Source organism: Scleropages formosus, chromosome 11 (assembly GCF_900964775.1).
Source record: "Scleropages formosus chromosome 11, fSclFor1.1, whole genome shotgun sequence".
NCBI lineage: Eukaryota > Metazoa > Chordata > Actinopteri > Osteoglossiformes > Osteoglossidae > Scleropages > Scleropages formosus.
This window is the reverse complement of record NC_041816.1, coordinates 27,939,028-27,957,670: the sequence shown is the minus strand read 5'-3', so window position 1 is coordinate 27,957,670 and position 18,643 is coordinate 27,939,028. Positions and strand designations below refer to the sequence as shown.

At 42.6% G+C, this 18,643-nt stretch overlaps 3 protein-coding genes across 4 annotated transcripts; 2 read left to right on the top strand and 1 right to left on the bottom strand.

Moving 5' to 3' along the window:
• Window positions 1-2,494: 2,494 nt before the first annotated feature.
• Window positions 2,495-4,540, top strand: LOC114911848 (E3 ubiquitin-protein ligase CCNB1IP1-like). The gene is made up of 5 exons (XM_029256021.1): window positions 2,495-2,561; window positions 3,202-3,500; window positions 3,639-3,785; window positions 3,883-4,045; window positions 4,377-4,540. Exons 2-5 carry the CDS (start codon window positions 3,204-3,206, stop codon window positions 4,538-4,540), a joined length of 771 nt encoding a protein of 256 aa, XP_029111854.1. The 5' UTR covers window positions 2,495-2,561; window positions 3,202-3,203.
• An 855-nt stretch (window positions 4,541-5,395) lies between these two features.
• Window positions 5,396-10,224, bottom strand: LOC108930618 (tetratricopeptide repeat protein 5-like). 2 transcript variants are annotated; one of them, XM_029255997.1, is made up of 10 exons: window positions 10,166-10,224; window positions 8,767-8,899; window positions 8,403-8,614; window positions 8,032-8,182; window positions 7,658-7,749; window positions 7,387-7,443; window positions 7,029-7,175; window positions 6,170-6,384; window positions 5,832-5,976; window positions 5,396-5,602 (listed from the first exon to the last, which is right to left on the bottom strand). In XM_029255997.1, the coding sequence occupies exons 2-10, from the start codon at window positions 8,801-8,803 to the stop codon at window positions 5,483-5,485; spliced, it is 1,176 nt and encodes a 391-aa protein (XP_029111830.1). In that variant the 5' UTR covers window positions 8,804-8,899; window positions 10,166-10,224; the 3' UTR covers window positions 5,396-5,482. The 2 variants fall into 2 exon arrangements, with proteins under 2 accessions (XP_029111830.1, XP_018601487.2); XM_018745971.2 differs by having other exon boundaries at window positions 10,100-10,218.
• An 842-nt stretch (window positions 10,225-11,066) lies between these two features.
• On the top strand, window positions 11,067-17,009 carry LOC108930616 (N6-adenosine-methyltransferase subunit METTL3). The gene is made up of 11 exons (XM_029255973.1): window positions 11,067-11,169; window positions 11,468-11,649; window positions 11,809-12,282; window positions 13,493-13,668; window positions 13,927-14,140; window positions 14,855-15,042; window positions 15,259-15,297; window positions 15,464-15,572; window positions 15,857-15,922; window positions 16,206-16,318; window positions 16,741-17,009. The coding sequence occupies exons 1-11, from the start codon at window positions 11,067-11,069 to the stop codon at window positions 16,850-16,852; spliced, it is 1,776 nt and encodes a 591-aa protein (XP_029111806.1). The 3' UTR covers window positions 16,853-17,009.
• The last annotated feature ends 1,634 nt before the right edge of the window (window positions 17,010-18,643 follow it).

The following is an 18,643-nucleotide window of genomic DNA, read 5'->3' as shown; positions in this document are numbered from 1 at the left end:
CACAACAACTGTTCATGCAGAAGAGACTGACATGATTAATTTTATACAAAATATAAATGTTACTTAACATAAATTGTGTGTATATTTTTTGACAACGATAGAAATGTAACTTTTATGTTCTTCAGTCTCTATATGACTGTAATATAACAAAGATGTCTGTAGGTAACGTGTGCATCGGGCAGCAGGCGGTAGTAGTCAAATTTTCAACCCGGCTTCATAACTTAAATTGATGCAGAAAAAAAGCACCTAGTTCTATAAACAGGTAAATATATTTAAGTGTAAGTAGTGTGGTACAGATACACGGGTATTGCTTTGTAAGTTGCCTTGAACAAAGGCTTGAGCTGAATGAGTAAATGTATTTCATTAATTAGACTAAAGAAACTTAATAACAGTTTTGTGCAGTATGTTACTTTAAGTGTATTGTCCATCTGTTATCAATAACTGTTGGTGATTATAGGGTTGTGGTGGCCAGGGGCCTATCCTGAAGTATCTGTCGTTTGACGATCCCCCGACGTTTATACACACAGGCGCCCAGCGCGGAACGTGATTGGAACCTGTATCGTCAAATTTAGTCTTGAAAATTCTATTAAAAATAAATAAAATAAAGTCTCTGTCAATTAAGGAAACACTACTGCACCAACTTTTGACATAATACAGACCATGATCGAGCTCGGCCATCTTTCTTAATGAAATAATACATAATATAATTATTGATTAATTATTAATGATAACAGGACATAACATGGGAAGCTATAAAATAAAATCTGACCAGACGCGAAATATTAATGGTTTCAATTGTCATTATTGCAATAAGTAGGTGTATTATAACAGCCCAGGGGGGTGCGGTGGTGTAGTGGGTTGGACTGGGTCCTGCTCTTTCCTGAGTCTGGGGTTCGAGTCCCGCTTGGGGTGCCTTGCGATAGACTGGCATCCCGTCCTGGGTGTGTCCCCTCCCGAGCCCAACCCGGCAATACAGGGTACAAGGTTGGAGGGGGACACACAGCCAGCTTCAGACAGTGTGTGTATAACTGCCCAGCACATGATTCTGTAAGGGGTATTCGGCTGGTCTATTATCACTACGATTAACACAATTTTTAATTTTACATGATGAATTTAGTACTAATTTCCACACGTGCCTCCTCCTACCATACCCCCCACAGAGCCACGAAGGAGAGCTGTGAGCACTGTTTCAGCCGAACCGCAGCTCTTTGAACTATTGAGCGGAAAGAGCAGTCGGAAATCATCTCGGACATGGTATTTAAAGACTCCAATACCTGCTGCAACAGCGTATTTAACAATAATTCCTGTAGTTACAGGTTCCAATCCCGCGCTGGGCGCCTGTGTGTATAAACGTCGGGGGTTTTGATCCCAAAAGTGTGCGAGAAAAGGACTTATTGTCCGGTTCAGTGGTGTTGGGCAGCAATGTGAATCATGTCCTGGCTGGGGCTACAGCCCTGCAGTGTGAACGGTTTCGGGTCCAGTCCCATACCGCGGTGTTGCGCGTGCTCAGGTAGTACTTACCATGTAACATGTTGATGATTGATACAGTGGGAATAAATGGGTGTCTTATTGTACACTGTTTTATTTAATCGATGTCAGTTACCTTGAGCAGATAAGTTGTATAAAGAGTAACAACAACAGCAAGGAGTGGATTCGATCCCACAACCATAGAGTTCTTAAATCCACAGTGAAAATAATTACGACCTGGCAAAAATCGTTTGTGTTGCATCGCCTGACCTTTTTTGGATCTCCTTTTAACGTCTGTTTCTTATAATTAAACATTATTATATAATTAATATATATAATTAAACATTATTATATATACACTTTATTATAGCCAAGAACTAACCATTCCAGGAAGTTTAAATAAAATATGCATCTTTTCATATTCATAATTATTAAGTTTAAAGGAATAAAAGCATAAAAAGTGTAAAGACTATTAAAACATGTCGTCTCTGCCTACAGAAACTTATTTCAAAATTAAACAAAACAAGGTAGCTATTCAGCCAAGTACAAATATGGCTGATTTGGATATTTATTGCATTATTTTCCTGTCCAGTTCTGGAGAGAACATTTTAAACTACGGCGCCAATCATTGACGAGAAAAAAATGAATTATTCGGTGAATGATCGTTCAAGCAGGAAGGATGTTTATAGAACAGAGTTGAAAACTTCAGATCTGAGATTGTACACATCGACTTCATCAACACGGCTGAAATGAATGCCTTGTTACGTGACTTTTAGTGGCAGATATAAGTATTTGGTGCAGGTAAAAGGGAGTTTTTGGTGATCAAAACTTAAATCTTTTGCACTAAAATCAGAATATGCGCGTGACAGACAGTCGCACCACTGCCGATGTTAAACTGAGAATCGAACTCCTATTATGGCGGAATACCGCACCATCGATGCCGGAAGTTTGTCCTGTTAACGAGCCATACCTACCAAAGAGCCTACCAATCAGATTACAGATCCTCCTCTACTTCCGGTCTGAAAAGCGTTGGAAGTCTAAAAGTCGTCAGCGAAAGTGTTTGTAATATCAAAGATTAATTTGATATAAAACAGGTAAAATATTCAACAATTAGTTCGGGTTTAGTAATAATTTGCTACATTGAATATAAAATGATAAAGGAAGAAAACGTTTTGAGACATGGGACTTTGCAGTTTGGGAAACTTGCGATAACAAAAGATCAAAGGTGACCATAAGACGAGTGTGAAGAAGAAGAAAAAAAAAAACAAACTATCACCACTAATATCCTACAGAGAATAATATAAAACTAGTTATTTAACATCCCTTTAAACCACATATTAAGGACTGTTGATATTTTCCTCTCTGGCTATCTATCAAAACCCTTATCAAGAAAGCTGTGCTTTATAAATACTACTTCTTGCTAGATAATGATATGAAAGTGACTAAGAAAATTTACACTCTACAGGTGGAAGTCCATCATGCCTGTTTTCGTGTTTTAGTGTTACAACTAAGTAGATTGTTTCCAGCACAATCAAATGTTATGCAATATGGCAAGATAGACAAGTTTAGTAGAATTCCAACTGAAATACAAATAATCAAAAGTCTCAATCACCAACTTTATAATAAAATTTAGATTTTTCAGAAAATGAAAAACAAGTTGTAAATGGCATCTTTTCCGCTTTTAGATACGAAAAGACAAACGTTTTTGTATGTTTACTATTTTCTTGCTGCCAGCCATGTCTCTCTATGAGGACTTCCTCCTGTGCAACTTTCCGAAATGTCGGACAAAGCTGAGTGGCTTCGCATGGGTGACCGCATGTTCGCACGCATTCTGCGACCAGCATGGATCAGCGGAGTTCAGTCGCTCACCCGCCATCTGTCCTGCCTGTTCGTCTGCACTCTCTGGGAAACTGGATATTGTACGCACTGAGTTGTCGCCCTCTGAGGAGTACAAAGCTATGGTCCTGGCTGGCCTGCGGCCCGAGACCGTGCTGGACATTAGTGCTCGTGCCCTTGCATTCTGGACATACCAGGTGTGGCATTCTGGATTTAACAGTTGCCTGTGTGTGTTTCATTGTTTGTTTTTTTCACACTCAAGGTGCATACATGTGGTCAGACAAAGACTTTGTATGTTGGAGAAACATGGTGGCCATGTCTGCCCTATCTCCCAGGTGCACCAGGAGCGGCTGTTCCAGGAGTACAGCTTGTCCCGAGCAGAGGGTCAGCTGAAGCAGGCTGAGAAGTTGCTGACTCAGCAGAACCAGAGCAGGGAGCTGGAGCTAAGTGCCATGAGGGAAGAGATCTCCTCGCTGAAGAAGGTGCTCTGCATCTCTGCACCAATGTGCTGTCTCCTGAACTGTTTTTATTGCTCTCTTCCAATATAAATCAGGCCATTTCAGCTACCACATCTTCCAGGTGATGGAAGAATACAAGAGGAAGTACAGTGAGGTGTCAGAGAGGCTGATGGAGAGGAACAGACAGTACCAGAAACTGCAGGGCCTCTATGACTCTCTTCGACTGAGAAATATGCTGGGGGAGAGAGAGGGAAGCAGACAGGGGCCTCTTGAATTTGGCACAGGTCAGCAAGAAGAGATATTACAGGAATTAAGGGAGATTAACCTTTAAAAAAGTAATTGCTTGCACAGTCTAATTAAATGACAGGATTAAAGGGTTGATTTTCACTTTTACTAACAGGCAATGAAGAAATTGTGTTACATGAGGTGACCATTATAGTTTTTTGTCCACAATTTGTGTATCTCCACTTTAAGAGCCTTAAACACAGTGCTCCTCATGAAAGTATAAAGGAGCCCAACCCTAGCATGTCATTTTCAGAATGAAAGAACCGAGTCTCTGCAAAATAGTACTTAGATTACAATATCCATAACGCAATTCTGTTTATTGTCCCACAGGTCTGGGGGCACAGCATTCACCCTGGAACAGTCCACAGTTCCTGGGTGTAGGAACTGAAGGGGAGAGGATTTTCTCTGCGCTGGACCCCGACTTATCCAAGAACTTCTTCCAGTTTGGCTCCCCATGTAGAGATCGCAGCCGTACTTTTGTGAGGAAGCACTGAACGAGTTGCCTGCTTGTAGCACAGTGAAGTCACAACAACACACTTTAGACAGCAGACAGACAGATTAACAAGGAGAGCGCACATATGAATGGTACAGCCAAGATCAACATTTACATAGGATTGTTGAATAACCATTATGTATTCCTGAGTCAGTGACTGAGTGTTACTTAGTTTCCACATCCTATCCAGTTTTAAGAGGTTGAATGCTGTTAGGAGTAAGACATACCTGTACTGTTCACATTAGTCTTCTGATTTTGTGGCATGTTCTCTTTACTCTATTTGGTGTAGTGTACTAGTAAGATGAAAACAGTGAAAGTTAAAATATGTGGTGTAAAAATATGGTCAAAATGATTGCAGTAATTACAAATGCTGAACGATAATTTGAGGTTCATCGCACTTGTAGTGTTAATGAAACCCACTGAAATGGGATGCGTGCACCTTGTGGTTTGTATGTAATGGAGACTTTACATTTTGAGGAAATAGTGTTTAAAGTTGCTTTTGACTTTGCTGCTTAAATGTTTTATCTTGTGTAGAATTACTACAAAAAAATGCACACTTTTCTGCACAATAATTCAAAATTCATACCTCAAGAGTAAACAGTTGACCAGTATGTGGTCTGTTTTTGATGTTAACCAAATATCACATTTCTCACTTAAAATTCTGAAAAAGGGAAACACAATTTTCTTCTGTATAAACTCAAAACTAATTTATTTTTTATGTATTTATTTTTACAAAAACAACATTTTAACACACATTTCAACAAAATAAAAAAAAATGTGTATTTACAAAATGACATTTTATAACGAATACAGAAACAGAGGTAACTCATAATAATATTTACACCAAATTCTCCCCCCACTCTGCCCCAGTCTAGCGTGGTCTCTGTATCTCTCATACCAGGCAGCTGCTCGCCGAAGTGTGTCTTTCACTCCTCCCCAGTCCTTACTCGCTCTGCGGCCGGTAGCTGACAGAGGCAGCCGTTTGGCTCTTTGCTGCCTGTACCTTGCCATTGACGATGAGCAGCAGTGGTGAATCCACACGTATACTGCGAAAATCAAAAGACTGAAGAGGAAAAGCGAGGTGTTACATCAGAACATCGGAGTTTCTCAAAAGCATCCAGGCTGGATATAGAATCAAGTCCAAGAATAAATGTTTTACGGTAAATACTAGGCACCCAGTAACCTAGTGTACCTTCATTTGAACTGATCCAAGACTGATGTGTCCAACCAAACGCACAGATATATACAATTTTCCATCTGCACTGGTTTATAGTAAGACAGCAGCCACTGACCTGGTCTTTGTGGCTGACACTGTGCCGTTTGACCTGGGGCTCAGGGACGACCACTGAATCACCAATCAGTGTCCCCCAGCTGTCTGCAGTGTTGTAGACCATGACAACACAGCAAGTCTCTTCGCTGTCCACCATCCCGAACGTACTGGGGGAGAGAGGGAGGGGCCACACCCTTAGTCACCCTAAACTGACCTGTGTTCACACCTGTACTGTAAGGAATTTTTCACACAGATTAATTTACTTTGCTCTGAACTACATATCAAGTATCAAAGGTATGCAGAATGTAGAGACTCCAATCTTCTGTGCACTCGGTCAAAAAAAATAGACAAAGGACTCACAAGGCCATGCGGCCCTCAGAGGCCAGGCTGAAGACCACCTTTCCCAGCGCAGCCACCCCAGCATTGTGGCCATGAGAGAGGGCTGACAGACTCCTGGGCTCCAGGCTGCCGATACGGCCTGTTGGGGAGCGGTACTGCGGAGAGGAGCAGGGCCCTAGCGCTGACATGTTGAGTGACGCTAGCATGGTCCTCAGTCTGCGTGCCTTCACCTTACCCTGAGGAAGACAGGAACAAAACAAAAAAAAAAAAAACTCAAACTGAATTCTTCATATATAATTCAGTTCTGAAGCCTTTGACACTGTGTTCAAGGTCTACCTAAAGAAAGTCACTGCCTCACTCTCAAATTAAATGTCTTTACTACCACACAACCGATGATTCTACATTTCTGCACATAAGGAATTCTAATGTACGTTTTACAGCGAATTTATTATAGTAATGTACTGTAATACATTTATTTATTATTACAGTAATTTAAGTCTTATTTACTTTTTGTATTTATACTTTTTATACTCTCATGTTTGTACACTCTGTAAATATGTTATTTACTTATTCTGTAATTCTGTGTCAGCTACTGTTTGTCTGTAAATACTGGAGGCACCTAGAACCACAGCAAATTCCTTGTGTCCGTCAGCACACTTGGCCAATAAAACTCATTCTTATTCTGAAAGCCAGATGTAAATTCACCCTCAAAGACTAGAACAGTTACTGTACGCTAATTGAACAGTCCAAAAAGACTGAAAATCCCAGAGGTAATGAGACTGACATGACAGCAGACAACAGTCATTCTAACACATCAAAATATTTGCCTATCACAGTACAGTATGTTAATGTCAGAGATACCCCCTTTCTCCCAGCTTGCCTTGTTCTCAATGAGGGCAGTGACTCGCTCCAAGTAGTCCAAAAGCTGCCTTTCTCTTTCAGGAGGTTCCTCCCAGGCAGGGTCCAGAACTGCCGCTCGACTGAAACCAGCTAATGCCGACCCAAACATCTCCTCATACTGGAAGAGCTAAAAGGTAAACAAAGAAAGATGATCATTACTGACGGAAGGACTATGTAAATTTACTGCTCATTGCAATAAAGACATCATGACTGATGAACATAAAAGGGTCAAGACAAATATCAACCATAACCTGGTTGCGTTCACTGCAATAACTTCATAAGCACATGTGGGGAAAAATGAGGGCTGCTCACTCTTAACTGATGAGAGAAAGTTTTACCGTGGCTCTGTTGAAGTGCAGATCAGGGTTACATGAGGCCGTGCTGTCCACCTTCTCCTACAGCAAGACAGAAGCAGTCTCTACTCTCTGCACTCATTTCACTTTATCGTTGTACTCTCGAGTTTAATATACGGTGTCAGAAAATACTTGAACTGAAACCAAAAAACCAAGGGTAACAGTGTGAATGCGTTCATACATTTGTCCGATACACGTGGGTTGATATTATTAGTAGTGAACCCGAGTGTGTGTGCGTGTGTAATCGGTAACTCACAGCCTGTGCATAAGCACTGAGGGCCTGCTGCGACATTTGGGGGTTCTGGCCACTGGTGAAAAACAGGGAGATGTAGGCGTTGCCCAGAATATCTGCAAACACAAAACTCTCGCATGAGACAAGGTATTCCTCACCAGAATAGCTGTTCCACACTCATTTTTCCTCTCACATCATATATCCTGCATCTCTTTAATCCTGGGCTGCATTATAGGTCACACAATCAACCAGGGAAACAAACCAGATCTTAAAATCACAAATGGATTATTAACAGAATTCATTAAGTACTTGAATCACTCCCTCCCAAGTCAACCTTTTTTGATAAATAGATGTTCAATCAGCCTCCCGCTAACTAGCCCCACTGCAGCCCAACTCACACCAAGATGTTCCATCAGTGACATCCATCTGCACTGCCTGCCGTGCCATATCCACACTCTCCAGCACCCGTTGAACCTGCTCCTGTGCATCCCCTGCTGGCAGTTGCCTCAGTACCATGGACAGGCTGCGGAGTGACACCTTGTTCTTACACTGCAGCGACAAGAAAAAGAGGAGTAGAGAGTACATTTAACTCATTTACATTCACATTTCATTTTATATCCCACTTGACAACTCAAGTCTCACTCTCGCATATAACAAAGGATGCAAAATGTCCATACTTGAGAATTATGACCTCATTTTTTACTTTCAATCAGCCTCAGTTTTGTTTCCTCCTGCTGCCTCTCTCTCCCTCCCCTTTTCCCACACTGACCTGCTGCAAGGCCCCAGTGAAGCAGGTCTTTGCAGCTGCCAAGTCCCCCTTCCTCCAGTATTGTTCCCCCAGACAATTCCAGGCTTCCACCAGACCTGGTTCCAGCTTCACAGCCCGAGAGAGGCTCTCCTCGGCGGCTGCACTAAATCCAGAAGCTGCTGTTAGGCAGCGGCCTCGCAGGAGCAGGAACTGGGCACTGTGCCGGTACTGCTCTGGGGTAAAAAGAACACGTCATTGTGCAATACTCCAGGATGAAAGACAGGGACCAGGTAATACTCCATCTCAAACTTCAAACTGAACGTTATAATAAGAGCAGCGAATTTCAGAAAAAGTATTAGAGAATAAAACCTTCTCGCTGTCTCACCTTCTTTCTCCTCTAGCTGTTTTAGTGTCTTTTCCATTTCAGTGGTCACATCACTGTGCTTCTTCCCAGCCTCTTCCACACCGTGCGTTTCGAAATAGTGGTCCCGGAACCAGTACAGTTTGTCTACGAGCTCCTGGAAAACAGAAAAGGGTTAAAATTCAAATTCTACCTCCTGCTGCATTACTCTCGATAACGGCACTGACCGTGAGCAGATACACCACGAACAACCAGCTGTTTAAATGGCCACATTTTGCAAGTAGCTTAGTATTCAAATCTAACAATGCAAGTCACCTTGGGATAAGGTTTCAGCTAAAAACAAAAAAATAATTTAATGTTACAGACCATGAATCCAACACTGAGTGGACAGAAAATAATAATATGCAACACTGATCATTAATACACAGAAAAAGCTGGTCTAGAACAGAACACACAGTACCACTTGAAAGTATGTGAACCCTATATGGATGGTCATTATTGTATAACATCTTGAAATAAACTCATGGATTGAATACATGATTATGATTCACACCCCTGACTCTACTTACCCACTTAGTTTAACTAGTTCAACTTGGGCTTCACTTATTGTTACACCTGCACTACTTGTGTGATTCTACTACATACACGATTTCCTGTAAAGCAACATACGGAAATTGGTCATGACACACCTATTATTATGTCACATGAGAAACACTGATTGTCATTAAATAACCGTTTCATGGTAAAACTAAAGGACACAAGGGGTTCACATACATTCAAGCGGGGGGGGGGGGGGGGGGGGGGGGGGGGGGGTGAGTTATACAGCAGACCTGCAACAGAGCACAGAAAGACAATAAGTACAGAGATGGACAGAATTCACCCTGAACTCACAGATCAGCTGTAGCTAAGTCTCACTACAGTGTAGCTTTTTTTTTTTTTCCTGCCGTGAGGACCTGGGTGTTCCTGTCCAGTGTCCCAGTAGGGACGGGCACGGGGCTGTGGACAAGGAGGACACACAGGTCCCAGGTAGAAAGAGCCCTGGAGTAGTGAGACTCAACAGTCCAACATGGGTTCAGGTCCATTTAGTCATCTAACATGACCATCATCTGCGAATTCGGCCGGAGAGTGACATTTATTTATTTTCTTTTCCAGACAGAAGCCAACATGAAAGGCAGAACTGTGTGTGTGTGTGTGTGTGTGTGTGTGTGTGTGTGTGTGTGTGTGTGTGTGAGTGAGTGAGTGAGTGAGTGAGGCGGCGAACAACAACAGCAGACGACCACGCCACCGGCACCTGTATGAAGGAAATGCACAGCCTGCAACCCGCGTTCAATTTCATACCGGCCTAATTTCTAAATACCTTCAAGATTTGTAAGTCATCTTTATCAGCCGGCTCGCTTTCCCTGCCGATATCTGCCATATTTACAGGGCACACTGACAGTCGCAGCTAAAAGGCGAATGCAAATACAGCCCAGTCGGGGCTCGTACACCGGAACCTCCCATTTCCTCACCGCTCATTGGCTCGACCGTACGGTAGTCCAATCAAATGCTACGTCGCGTGAAAAGTTCAGCCAATAAAATCACGACATTAACTTGTGGTTCCGGTCTCTCGACGTGCCCTGCATTGACGTTGAACAACTTGCACAACCCAAAGTTGAGCGAGACATCTATAGGAGTGGAGGAACAATAAAGGCATTTTCGACTTTTGACTCCGAGAGAAAGAAAGCACATATTTGTGTCTTAATCACAAAGAAAGAAATACATATTCAATATATGTCCAATATACTAAAGTAAACAATCAAGATTTTTTAATGCGGCCAACAAAACATAACTTCAACGAAATTGCAAAAATGTCAACAAATCCGTTGAGTGTATTTATCATACCAAAGTCTCAATATACATATTCTGATAAAGATACAATCTGTCAGAATTATCACATAACATTTAGAGCAATAAAAAGGAAAAAAAAGCCGTTGCTCGGAGCTGAACCGGAACCGGAAGTGAGGCTTTTCGAGACAAGAAGACGCCGGGCTCGAGACATCCCTCGCTAGACTTCTGACTTCTCTATCATTTTTCTGCACCCTCGGTAGTGTTGAGACCAGAACAAAGTTCAAAGCAGGATAAAATATACAACTGAACTTGGTTAAATTTTACCTGCATGCATTCAGGTGTTCTCCCAGTACGGAGCAAGAGGAGAAGCTTGGTTGGGTTGTGCTGTGCGCGTGCAGTAGCCTGAGTCAGTGAACCGGCGGAGGCAGCAGGGAGTCGCACAGAGACTGTGTGTGTGTGTGTGTGTGTGTGTGTGTGTGTGTGTGTGTGTGTGTGGCATGTCGGACACATGGAGCAACATACAGGCGCACAAGAAGCAGCTGGACTCCCTGCGGGAAAGACTACAGCGGAGACGCAAAGACCCCACACAGCTGGTCTCAGGTACCAGATCCCGCACTGCAAAGTTTTTGCATACTACTATAAATTATTGTACCCATATACATCTGCATAATTTTTGCAAGTGGCTTGATCAAGGGTACTACAACTGAAGGTGATACATGAACCCAATTTCGAAGGACCTGTGATCCAACCACTGTGCCACCTGCTGGATCCGTTGTGCTTCGATACCAAAGTGGTGTTTGTAGGGTGGGAGAAACTAACCCTTTTCAGTGGAGTAAATATACTTTAAATGTCATTAGGGCTGCTCTGGAGTCACCATTCTTTTTCCGTGTACCTGCAGAGGTTGGGGTAGCTGAGGGGGGTGCGGCACGCAGCGACAGTCCAGGGCCAGCCCTGCAAACCCCCGCCCAGGCAGAGCGACCCCCTGATCCCGAACTGGAAAGGAGGCTCCTGGGCTACTTGTCTGAGCTGAGCCTTTCACTGCCTACTGATTCGATCACCATCACAAGCCAGCTCAGCACTGTGAGTGTGTGTGTGAGAGATTGAGGGGTGGTTGGATGTACAATATGAGATCAGTCACATTAGAGAGAGTAGTTTTTGTATCTTTTTGCATTCAACATTTGTCTCTCTTCCTGTTGCTCTTCCACTTCATTTCCATCCATCTTTCTTGTTCCCCATCAGTCTGATGCCCCGGTTTCTCACAGCTGCATTCATAGCCTGCTGCTCAAGTTCTCCGCCCAGGAGCTGATCGAAGTTCGCCAGCCGTCACTCGTTCCCTCTACCTCTTCTTCTTCCATCCCCTCCTCCACCCTTGTCACCTCTGTGGACCACACCAAAATCTGGGCCATGATTGGAGGCGGAGCTCCAGCTCAGAGGACTGGAGTTAAGAGGAAAGCTGAGGACCAGGCCCACCACAAACGAGCGTCGGGCTCATCCCCATCTATACAGACCTCTTCCTCGCCCTCTACGCCCTCCTCCATTTCACTGGCTGCCGCCTCCTCATCCCAGCTTGGAGGCCCTTCTGATTGGAAAGCTGGTGGAGGAGGTGGGACAGAGAAAAAAGGCAGGATGAGTAAAGGACAGACATCACACCTGGACATGGAAATTGAGTTTCTCCTGAACCAGCAGTCCACTAAGGAACAGCAGAGTAAGAAGGTATTGAAAGGGAAGGAGGACAGCAAAGCAAACAGAGAGTGGGGGGATTTTTTTTTTTTGTTCCAGTGGGTAGAACAAGTGTCTTGCAAAAGTATTCAGACCCTTAACCAGTTCTCTAATTTTACTCAATTGCAAATTGTACAATGAACTGAAAATTTCAAAATGCTGACACTCAAAAATATTTACAATCACTGTCATTTTTTCCAGCAATAGCAGTTCTGTCTTTTGATGTAATTATGGACCACCTGTGTACACTCTTCTGGAGTGATTTGGTTCCATTGTTCCAGGCAGGTGTGGTTGGTTGGATGATGCTTGTCGGCGGCAGCTTTCAAATATTGTCACAGATTATTGATAGGACTGAAATGAGGGCTTTGAGCCATTCCAGCGTTGCTTTGACCTTGTGCCTGGAAAGTTGAACTTTCTCCCAAGCTTCAGTTGTTAGCAGGCTGAACCAGGTTCTCTACCACTTTTCCCTGTCCAGTTATATCTCTTCCAGTTAGGAATTCTTTGTGTGTAACCGGCAATTGTTCATAAGTTCACCAAGTACGTCACAGTGAGCAAAAGGTTGGCAATAAACCTTAATCATTAAACTTACACACAGGTTACGTACAGGGCGGTAGCTGATAGTGTTAGTGCTGCTGCCTTTGGAGGTGAAGGTCACAGGTTCGAGTCCCACCTACAGCTGGGAATGTTTTACCCTTCAGTAAGGTACTTACCCTAAACTGTTTCAGTAAAACATTCCCAGCTGTATAAATGAGTAAGTAGCAGATGGTACAACTAGTCACTTTGGAGAAAATCCTCAGCTAAATTAATAAATGTAAAACAATTTTCTCATAATGTAAATTAAAATTAAATGTAAAACAATTTACTGTTAATTAACAGTAAATTCACTGTTAACATCCCATAAAGCTAAAATCAACTGAAAAATTACTCTGTGACATATTCTCTTTTCATCAATAGCCTATAGAGTGCGCTGTCTCAGTGTTCCTTTATACTGCAGACATGAGACAGGATGCCCCTGGTATGTTTAAACTGAATGAAAATAAAAATGCATGTTGTCCACAACCTCCAGTTCACTGTGTTGTGTCCCCATTATATGTGTGGAGAAAGCTCCCTGATTCCCCCCCGAGTCTTTATTCTCTCTGAGCACGTTTTGCTGCTGTAATTGAGGAACGCCGATTGTGAAATTGTTCTCTCTCCTACATTACAGGTGAGCAGGGAGATCCTGGAGCTGTTGAACATGAGCTCAGCCAAGGAGCAGTCCATAGTTGAGAAGTTCCGCTCCCGTGGGCGAGCCCAGGTCCAAGAGTTCTGTGATCATGGAACCAAGGAGGAGTGCGTTCGCTCCGGAGACACTCCCCAGCCGTGCACAAAATTGCATTTCCGGTCAGTTTTTAGAACTGCATTAATGGCTCAGTTGTGTGATAGGTGGCTCTCTTGGGTTGGTTTGTTTGTCCCTCCTGATGAAACAGGTACAGGGAACTAATACTCAGTGCAATACCTGTATTGCATTTTCTCTTGATAATCGTATATCATGGGATCTTTGTGACCTGTCATTAGTCTGTTGATTTGGGTTTCCTGTTGCTGATGTGCTCATAATGTACTTCTGTATGTGCTGATGTTCGTTATGTGGTCTCACTGCAGGCGCATCATCAACAAGCACACCGATGAGAGTCTGGGTGATTGTTCCTTCCTCAACACCTGCTTCCACATGGATACCTGCAAGTACGTCCACTATGAAATAGACTGCCCACCGGAGGTGGAGACGGGCCCCTTGGGGCCACAGGCGGGCGCCACTGAGCTGGGACTGCACTCTGGGGATGCAGACAGTAACGTGGGCAAACTGTTTCCTTCACAGGTGAGGGAGTTGATTAAAAATGTCATAAATATAGTTAATATGTAATGTTATAGTGGATCCTCTACTTACGAACTTTGAAGTAACAAACTTTTTTGAGAAATTTTTCACATTTTTCGTGACTAGAGCTACTGTACCAAATCAGTCGATTAGGTCAAAAACACAGTTTTTGCTGGTGCACGTTACATAAGTAACTACATTTGGAACTGATTATGAGCTTAATGACACATTTGCATTGTGAACTTTTTGAGTAATTAACCAACTCTTGTTCCCAGTTAAATTTACAAGTGTACCCACTGTGTTTCTCGTTTTTGATGATTTATTTGTAATACCTCTTTTGGAACTTATTCTTTCCAGTGGTTTATAAGGTTTTAACGAAAATGTGAGTTTCTGTAAATGCAGCATAAATAAGGTGATTGCTGATACCTGCGTGATCTCAAAGCCACAAAATCAGCGTTTTCTGTTCATATCTCACCCTGTATACTGTGACAAGTTTGATCTGTACAATAAAAGGAGGAATTGAAATGGTTGTATACCCAAGTACATTTTTCTTAGATACATGTATTCTTAAGTTAAAGGCAAATTTCAAATTTTAGAGCCATGGTAAAAGCATGGGCCACTGAATTAGACTTCCACGTAACATCGGCAGAAAAACTCTTATCTGTGAAGCATCCAGCTGTAAACTGATGGATGACCTGTAATACTTTTGTCTTTCAGTGGATCTGCTGCGATATCCGCTACTTGGACGTGTCCATCCTAGGGAAGTTTGCAGTGGTGATGGCTGATCCCCCGTGGGACATTCACATGGAGCTGCCCTACGGGACTCTGACTGACGACGAGATGAGGAAGCTCAACATTCCAATCCTACAAGATGATGGATTCCTTTTCCTGTGGGTGACTGGCAGGTATGTACTTCATTTTAGCTATTCGAATAAATATTCAGTTGTGTAATGGTGTAACACTGATATTATAAAGCTGTCCAATAATGAAATAAAAATATCTGTGAACTTCAGATTCAGGTAGTTGTCATGTATTTGTGTCCAGCATGAGATCCATGGTCAACTGAAGGCATAACAGTGACTAAATCCTGGACTGCAAATTGTGTATTTTTTCTGTCTCAGAGCTATGGAGCTGGGAAGGGAGTGCCTCAGCTTGTGGGGGTAAGAGTTTCTACATTCACATCAGGGAGTTCCTGAATGTGTAGAATTTTTTGGATATATGCACTTTGAATGTAGTCTTTACACATGCATACATGTTTTTTTTATTTTTTATTTTTTTTATTTTAAATAATGAAATACTGTCTCTACTGCTCCTCCTCGTTTTCAGATATGAGCGTGTTGATGAGATAATCTGGGTGAAAACAAATCAGCTGCAAAGAATAATTCGTACTGGGAGAACTGGGCACTGGCTCAATCACGGCAAGGAGCACTGCCTGGTGCGTGCGTGTGTGTCTGTGTGTGTGTGTTAGAGAGAGAGAAAGAGAAACTAGGACAAGTTCATCCCCATACCAGGAATTTCATTGAACGGGCAGCTCTCACTTGGCTAGCACTCTCATAATACCTGTTGTGCAGGTTTTATTGTACTTTTTTGTGTTCTGATTGAGCACTTTGTTCCATGTTTGTGTTCGGCGACAGGATAGAACAAGTACTCATACCTGTGTTGTTTATAAAGGCTGTATCTCACTGAGTGCTGTGACCAGCTCTATTTTTTCCTTCCCAGGTGGGAGTCAAGGGGAACCCTCAAGGTTTCAACAGGGGGCTTGACTGTGATGTAATAGTGGCAGAGGTCAGGGGTCATGTTTATGCTTGGAATATTTGATATTTAATTAGTCTTTTGTAAGGAGTCTAATGAATTGTAGTTAATTTGTTCCAGGCACACTGTGCTTTTGTAAGATTTATAATGTCAATTATATATGTAACTCACTTTTCATCACTAAGTTAGTTTCTAATCCAAGATTTCATTTCAATCTGACATATAATTTTTACAAAGAAAGAAGCAAGCAGTGATGTATAAAAAGCAGTAATCAGAAGGAGAGCCATAACTTCAGTTGCCTCACCATCCCTCCCAGGTGCGTTCCACTAGCCACAAGCCAGATGAGATTTATGGGATGATTGAGCGCCTCTCCCCGGGAACAAGGAAGATTGAGCTGTTTGGCCGCCCTCACAACCTGCAGCCCAACTGGTGAGGAACTAGTGTACATCAGTCAGGTGGTCTTTTGCTTTTCAGGGAGAGGGTTTCAGTGGTCTGGTGCCTATCCCAGAATCATGGCTGCCAGGAAATGGATGGGATGCCAGTCCATTGCTGAGTAGCCACTCATGCACACACTATGGGCAATTTAGAGCCACCAGCTAAAGTGAAGCTCATGTTTTTGCACTGTGGTACAGCATGGTGGTGCAGTGGGTAGCCCTGTTGCCTCACAGTGTGTGGATTGTTCAGTTATAGATTTTACTTCAGCTCACTCTGTGTGAAGTGTGCATATTCTCCCCATGTCCGTGTGGTTTTCCTCCAGGGTGTTCCGGCTTCCTTTCATGTGTACATGTGTTGGCTCATCGAAGTCTGTGTGCCTCATTCTAATCTGTGAACTCTTGGTTCCTTTACCCCAGGGTGACCCTAGGAAATCAACTTGATGGAATCCATCTATTGGACCCGGAGGTGGTTGCGCGTTTTAAAAAGCGCTACCCTGATGGGGTCATCTCCAAACCCAAGAACATGTAGACTCTATCTGTGGACAACCTATCTCAAGCCAGGTGTGGACCTGCTCAAAGACCAGTTGGACTGATCCACTGATTCATGGCATGGAGCGGAACACAAAAGTGTCACGTTCAATGACTTTTTTTGTACATAAGAAATACATTTTTAATAAAACAAGCTGTGCTGCAAAATGTGACTTTTCGTGATTGTGATCATGAGTACATTATTTAGAACATACATATATAGTACATGTGTTTGTAAAAATACACATTCATGTACTTTACTACATGAAGGTTTACGAAGTTTTACATACTCAGGATTTTGGGATCATCACTGGTTTTCTGTTCCCTTTTTCAGTTATTTATATATTTGGTTTTCCTCTTATTTTTCATTGGATTGATAGTCAAAAATATTCTGTAAATCATGAATGATATGATTCCTGTGTGAATTTGAGTAACAAACCAGCTCTTAGAGGTCAACTGGTACAATTGTTCTGTGTAAGATTACTGTAAAAGACTCAACAATACCACTAGACTGTGGCTAAGAAGTGCAGTACTCACATTTGTTGCTATGGTCCACAGTAATGTAATTTATGATATAGCTAATATAGCCAATGAACTTCTTTATGTGTCCAGCATAATATTCACAGATACTAAGTGCACCAAGCTTTTGCTTATTGGTGTATCCATTGAATGTTACTGAAACACTAAGGTGGGAACCTTATTACACCTGCTTATTCATGCAATTATCTATGCAGCCAGTCATGTGGCAGCAGCGCAATACATAAAATCTTGTGGATACAGATCAAGAGCTTCAGTTAATGTTCATATCCAACACCAGAAAGAGGAAAAATTGTGATCTCAGTGGTTTTGACCATGGTGTTATTGCTGATGCCAGCTGGGCTGGTTGGAGTATTTCTGTAACTGTTGATCTCCTGGGATTTTCATGCCCAACAGTCTGTAGAGTTTACTTAGAATGGTGTGAAAAACAAAAAACATCCAGTAAGCAGCAGTTTTATGGATAGAAACACCTTGTTGATGAGAGAGGTCAGGAAAGAATGGCCAGACTGGTTCAAACTGACAGAAAGCTTATGGTAACACAGATAACCACTCTTTAGAACTGTGATGAGCAGAAATGCATCTCAGAATCCACAAAATGTCAAACCTTGAGTTGGATGGGCTACAACAGCAGAAGACCACATCAGCTTCCACTCCTGTCAGCCAAGAACTGCAGTGGGCACAGGCTCACCGAAACTGAAGTTGAAACTGAAAACTGGAAAAATGTAGCTTGGTCTGATGGATCTCGATTTCTGCTGAGGCACACAGATGGTAGGGTCAGAATTTGGCATCAGCAACATGAATCCATGGACCCAACCTCACTTGTGTCAACAATCCAGGCCAGTGGTGGTGGTGTAATGGTGTGGGGAATGTTTTCTTGGCACGCTTTGGGCCAGTTAATACCAATAAGTTATTGCTTGAATGCCACAGCTTACCTGAATGAATCTTTTGCTGACCATGTGCATCCCTTTATGGCTACAATTTACCCATCTTCTAATAGCTACTTCCAGCAAGTAAATTATCTCAAACTGGTTTCACGAACATGACAATGAGTTCAGTGTTCTTCAGTGGCCTTCCCAGTCACCGGCTTTGAATTAAATAGAACACCTTTGGGATGTGGTATAGCAGAAATTGCGTGGTGCAACATGGACCAGAATATCAAACGAATGTTTCCAACATCTTGTGGAATCCATGCCACAAAGAATTGAGGCAGCACAAGGCATTAAAGAAATGCCATTCTGGTAAAAGTAACTACAGT